The 6,208-nt window shown below is 43.0% G+C and overlaps 1 protein-coding gene across 2 annotated transcripts in view; it reads right to left on the bottom strand.

Annotated features, from left to right (window-relative positions):
• Nucleotides 1-184: 184 nt before the first annotated feature.
• The window catches only part of AIDA (axin interactor, dorsalization associated), a 31,214-nt gene continuing 25,190 nt past the window's right edge, over nucleotides 185-6,208 (bottom strand). For both annotated transcript variants that reach the window (XM_082049048.1, XM_082049049.1), the window contains 3 exons: nucleotides 4,477-4,599; nucleotides 3,885-4,002; nucleotides 185-2,888 (listed from right to left, as the gene is read on the bottom strand). In XM_082049048.1, coding sequence (XP_081905174.1) covers nucleotides 2,792-2,888; nucleotides 3,885-4,002; nucleotides 4,477-4,599 — 338 coding nt within the window. In that variant the 3' untranslated portion in view covers nucleotides 185-2,791. The remainder of the gene's footprint in view (nucleotides 2,889-3,884; nucleotides 4,003-4,476; nucleotides 4,600-6,208) is intronic.

Below are 6,208 nucleotides of genomic sequence, written 5' to 3'. Positions count from 1 at the left end.
ATGGCTTTAGAAAATAAAATGCCCTACACCTGTAGATGTTCAAAGAAGTCCCTGAATGTGTAAGTGTTAATACAAGGATGAGTATGTAGCATTTGGCAGAGCTGTTGCAACTCTAAAGGTTTTCAACAGTGCTCTATACAAAAGCCTTAGGGAGGGAAAAATAAAAGGAGAAAACTACTAGGAATAATAAAAACCTACTGAAAGGCCATTACAGCTTTACTGCCAGAGTACAAGCAGTCATTAAACTTGCCATCTAGGTGTTACATTCTTACAGTACAAGTATTAAGCTTTAGGTTTAAGATTAAAGACAAGATAGAACATCACTAAAGCATAAAACAATACAGGAGCTTGTGGTGCAGGGAGCAGTAGTCCTTTCAGTGAAAGACAGTTCACATAAAAAACACAAAGGATAGAAGCAACTTTAAAAATGGTATTTCACACTCTACAGACATTAATTCACAATTAGTTAAATACAAAGGTCTACTTGTGTATTTAACAAAAATACTTCAAAGTTGACATTTCATATAACTGGAGTTGATACAGACAACTACAGGCAGGGGAAGAGCCAAGGGAAACAAACAGCAGAAAGAAGGGGTTTGCGGTTCAAGTGAAAGTTCCCTTTGCTAGTGCCTAATGACACACACTAATGAACACTTGCATTTGAAAGTCGGGTTCTCCACATTCGGGATCTTTCCTTCCCCTGCACCAAGCTTTGTGCTGCCCTGTGCGCCCTCCCCTGAGCCTGAACTACTGCCAGCCAGGTGCCATTGCTTTCTGGAATTACAGGGGAGCAGACAACCCACTGACTACGGCAGCGTCACCAGGCCCTGAGTGACACCGGCAGGGCGGGGAGGGTGGCAGAGCTGGGACAGAGCCCCAGAATCGCCCCTTGCTGAGCAGGACAGATTCTTCGGAGGTCAGAGAGCCCTGAGCCACCCCAGGCGGGTAACACAGCTACAGCACTAGCTCAGGTGTATTTGCTTTGCTCCATCCTTTTGCAGACTTCAAAGGATGATTTTTAATTATTAAAAATTCATGTGTCCCCCTTTCGTCTGGTCTCCTGACTGCTGCATTCAGAGAGAATTCCATAACTCATCAGGGTATGTTTTCAGGGCTTGCTATTCAATGTATCAAATGTAATGCCACTGAGGTATTGTAAAGACCCATAAACAGGAAAATTCAATTGCACTTCTTTTTTTCTATCCACCAACCAGTAGTGGAAATTTAAGGAAGTGTTGCTGACTTTTATTGTAATACCTAAATAGTGTCATCCCCAGTTGTACCAGAAGAAAGAGAAGGCAAGAAAATGAAGGTATTCCAAAACCAGCTTCTCATCCTACTCAGTATGGTAAAGCCAAAAATGCAGAACACCTATCTGTGGGCAGACAAATAACAGGAGGAAAAGTAACATTGCTTCCCTTAAAGCATAATGTAACATCTTGGGGTTACATGATAGAAAGGAGGAACTAGCAATACATTTGCATCCAGACTGTTGAAAATAAACCTAATATTGGACACTGTTTTGGGAGCTGGGTTTTCTGTTAGCATAGCAGAATATTTAGACACTAGTTAGATACGCGAGAAGTATATCAAACTTTAAAGTATTGTATTAAATATCCACACAAAATATATGAAAGATTTGACTGGGTTCTACTTCTGTCCCTTTATTAGGTCAAAAGATGAATGCAAGTGTGTCATAATAAGCCAATGTCCTGCAGCTTATTACACACCAAATCAAAAAAATATAGAAAATAAATGATAATCCTATCTACGTACATAAAAAGGTAATTTTTAGAGTAAGTTTCCAGACTTGCATAAAATATGCAGAAAACTGCATACGAACAGTTTCCATAAGAACAGCAGTTTCATGTAAAAGGTGGGGCAACCTGCTAGCCAGATGTGCTTTAGCAAAACCTCTGGAAAGCTGACACTTGACCACTGAGGGGCCTGAAATGGCAAAACACCCACCACCACGAGGCTGAAGCCCTGGAGAAAAGCCCTCTCTGTCCCTCACCCACCTCTGCAAATCACTCTGTGACAAGATACAGAAAAAAAACCAGCTCTATTAGGGAATAATGGTGATTTAAAAGACTGTAACGTGTTTTGTATCCAAAACTCAGTCCCAGTGGACCAGGCAATGCTGTTAAAATCATAGTTCGGTGTTCTCATCTGCAGTTGTCCTCCTCCTGGCCACACCACAGCAGAACAGCTGCCTGAGGAGCTCTCCTGTGGCCACCCCACTCGACCCAGCATCCTCCTCTCTCCCACTTGAAATCACTTGCAGGACCTCCAGCTCCTTCCCGCCCCACCTCGTCCTTCCCTGTTCCTCTGCCACCCAGCCCGCCACAGAGGACTCTGAAATGCAGATGAGAGGAACTACAATAGCACAGCAAGTGTAAACAGTTAGTAGGCCTGCCACATCTTTATTGCTACAGGTTTGGCAAAGGGGCAGTCTCCATCCTTGGGTGGAGTTTGAGGCAAAAGGATAATAACTGTTAAGATTAAAAAAGAAAAAAAGAGTGATGAACAGTAAAATTAGGAAAAGCAGCCAACGGTATTTCAGGGCTCTCAGAAAAACTTCTATCTGGAAGGTACTAAAAAAACCAAAAAAGAATCTTGCACTGGAATGGTAGCCTCGCCTCTGACCCTGGCGTGGTGCTGTGCGGCGTGTGATGGTCCCATCTGACCCACTGGCGTGAATTCGGTTGTTTTCCGGCCCCTGGAAGGTTAAGGCTACTAGACACAGCTACCAGGAATCGCGGTTGAGTTCACAGAAGTCTCACAACTAGGGTCATTCCTTGTGCAACGTTTGATGGAGGTGAAGGTAAAGTGGTTTCTTGGTCAAGAGTTGCAATTTCTTCCTTTTAAAGTCAGTGGGTTTTTTGTACCTGTAACCACAAGGATGCAAATTAATCGAAGTGCTACTGGCTCTGTAGGAAGATGAAAGTGTCCGAGAAAGCTTGTCCTGTACAGATCTTATTACTGTAATCTTTCAAATACATCTCACAAGACTTAATGGAAGAAACAATCATGAATTGATTTACAGGAAGGAAAAAAAAAAATACCAAACCAGTTATTTCTCTGGATTATCATCTTTACAAAACAAGTATTTCAATTTTCAAATGAATGTGAGCTTTTTGCAAGGAGAATTCATGACGCAATGCTCTGGACTGTAGGAAATGCAGTATCTCCTACTTAGTACTCATTATTTTGGTACTTCAGAAGTACACCAGCAAGCACAGACTATGCTCTCTTTCTAGAGATGCCCAGAACCTCAAAGTTCACCCTCTTCCCAAAAAACCAAAACCAACCAACCAAACATGCTCAAAAATCTCCCTCTGACCTTCAGCCACACAGTGAGGGCAGGAAGCACATCACAACCACTGCAGCATCACTGACTAATCTACTTCTTTCTCTATTTAGAGCAGGGAAAAAAAACCCAACCACCCAACAATGCTTTGAAATGTTCATAACATTAACTTGAAAATCAGTATCACATTTCTCAGATCAGTTTTCCTTTATGGAAGTTCTGTAGCAGAAGAATGTGGGAGGTGAAGCGTTTTTTTTTTGTTTTTTAAAATATAGCTGATCTGGCACTCAAGCTAAGGTCAAAATGAAATTCTCCCAATTTGTTAACTTCAAACGAAATTTAATTACAAACACCAGCATTTCATTTGGAAATAGGCTAGTTTTTGAGAAGAGTCTCTAACCATTTTATTTGCCTAAAAGCATTTTATCTTCCCTTTTATATTAAAATTGAATGTTCCTTATATAAGTCAATCTAATGAGTCTAAGAAACCTTTCTTGATGCAACCAACACACATTGCAACCAAAGCCCAGTTCATTTTGTCTGCTGTTGGCATCTATAATTGCAAGTCACTTACAGTTCTATAACAATCGCCCCAGGTTTAATTTCATCCATCTCCATGAAAGCAAAGCACTTGGTGCTAGTAAACCTTTTCTTAGGCTTGTAGTGTTTGAATTCAAAGAAAATAGCTGCACCTGGAGTGGAAAAAGGGTTTAACAGAAAAGTTAGCAATTATGGTTGACAGTTACCTGAACACTTATCTGCTATTAAGATGCGCTATCGAATTATGTCCAACACTTGTGTTACTTACTCAAAAGCTACACCAAGTTCTTACAATGCTCATCGGTCTCACAAAAGCTTGTACGCTTCGCTCAATCGCTCATACCCAGGTAACTGTCCAGTGACTAAGGAGGTGATAAAGCAGCTCAATACCTGTGTAGCAGAGCAGACTGCTGCATTTTTATCTCTTTTCATTCCTCCCTTGTCTGCAAGTCATCAGAACGACCGATTTGAGAGAGACAGGACACAAAAGTCTATTTTTACCCTTGTCTGGATCTTGAGCCCTGCAGCAGCAGCTCCAGCACAGCCTGGTTATTAGATCAGGAGCAGCCCAGTGTTGACACTCCCAAAGCTCCTGGGCCCCGTTTCAGGCCCCTGACACTATGTACCTTTTGTTAGTTTTTCAACGTGTTTCTGAATCTCGATGTCCACATTAAAATGGACATACGTGTCCTCCTTCCTCAAAGCCACAGGAGTGTCTTGCACAGGAGTCAGATCGATCCCATTCAAATCTGCAGGAAAGAAACAACATGAGAATGGCAGAAACTCCTCAGAGTTTGAGGTCTTGCTTTATGAGATTTATGAATCACTACTAATACTTGCACAAAAAGTTAATACACACCTGGATTTATCCCTAAACTTAAGAAAGGGGGAATCATGCCCCCTCACAGGCAATGAATTTTCTTTTTTGATTGCAACATAAAAGCAAGTAAAGTCTTGACAATATTTAAGATGAATATTTGGAATTATCCCTCTTTTTATTTTGAAGAGCATGTTTCTTCCTGCTGCCAGAAAAGGATCCCATTACCCTATGCAAGCAGGACTCCAGCTGGGCTTCAGAATTTCCAGGTGAACCGTCGGAAGGGACACACAGCAAAGCCCCCCCTGCACAGGGGCTCTGCAGGGCCCCGCTGGCACAGGCTGTGCGTGCCCTCCTTTGCTGCCCCGAATCAACGTGCCTTATTCCCCTGGGATTTTCCGCAGGCAGAGGTACAACGGGGCCATGGGTTGGACCCAGCTGTCAGCACCACGCTCTGGTTGTGCTGCTGGGGCACAAGCCACCACTGACAACGCTGTTTTTCATGACTATATTTGTTCTCTTACTTTTTCTCCCATCACAAGTGATATCATTCCCTCTGATGGAGAAAAGCTGTGACAAGGTGGCCGAAATTCCAAGTGCATAGCACAGGCATGGTGCCTGGGGTACGGGCTGAGGCGCTGCGCACCACGGATGCGCTCAGACCACCAGTGTGGCATCAGGAACAAAGCTCTCTCCAAACCTGCACAAGAGCAGCCTGGCACAGAACCAAGGAAAAACAACTACTAAGCATCTTGAGACTCCTAATAGGGACAAAATGACTTTCCAGAGCTACTGCTCCTCACAAAAAATCTTGAGAAATTAAGTATAAAAAGTCACCATTAGCAGACTAGGCGATAGCCTGCACACGCTTTTTGATCCTGTTCTCTACCTCATTACCTGGCAGCCAGCATTTACAGGGGCTTGCAAATAGAGCACCGTGTGTCAACAGAAAGACTTGTTGGGAAAGCAAGCCTAGCAATACACAGTCTCCCTTAGCTCCAGAACAGAAATGAGAGCTAGGTCTGAAGGCAAGCAACAGTGTTAACAATACGTATTTAAGCTAGAAAAGGCAACATTTCAGTGGAAAGGAACAAGGAATATTTGCTTTACAAGTTCTGATAAGTTCCAGGATCCAAATGTTAGAACCTCGTTCAGGCTGGTGTTTTCCTGTTGGCCAAGAGAAACTCAGCATGAAAGAATTCAATTTAATTAAATTTGATTAAACTCCCATCCATGCAGCTAGCCCCACCGCTGAAGACACCCATCCCTCAGCCTTCTGGCATACCAGAAGCAAAAAAAGATCCACCAGTGACTAGAGAAGTGGAGCCCAAAGAACAGTTACACAATCAAAAAATAAGGCTGCAAACCTAAGGCAACACCATAAACAGAGAACTACTGCACGTTTCCAAGACTGAAAACAGGAAAAGGCAGTTGTATCAGCGAGGGGAGGCACGAGTCGTGCTCCAGCCCCCACCCCAACCAGATGAACTCCTCAAAGATCCAGAGAGAAGTGGAGGGTTTCACCGTTGAAAAATGATCAC

Source organism: Streptopelia decaocto (genome assembly GCF_964273445.1).
Source record: "Streptopelia decaocto genome assembly, chromosome: 3".
In the NCBI taxonomy this organism is placed as follows: domain Eukaryota; kingdom Metazoa; phylum Chordata; class Aves; order Columbiformes; family Columbidae; genus Streptopelia; species Streptopelia decaocto.
This window is presented reverse-complemented; position numbering and strand designations above follow the sequence as displayed.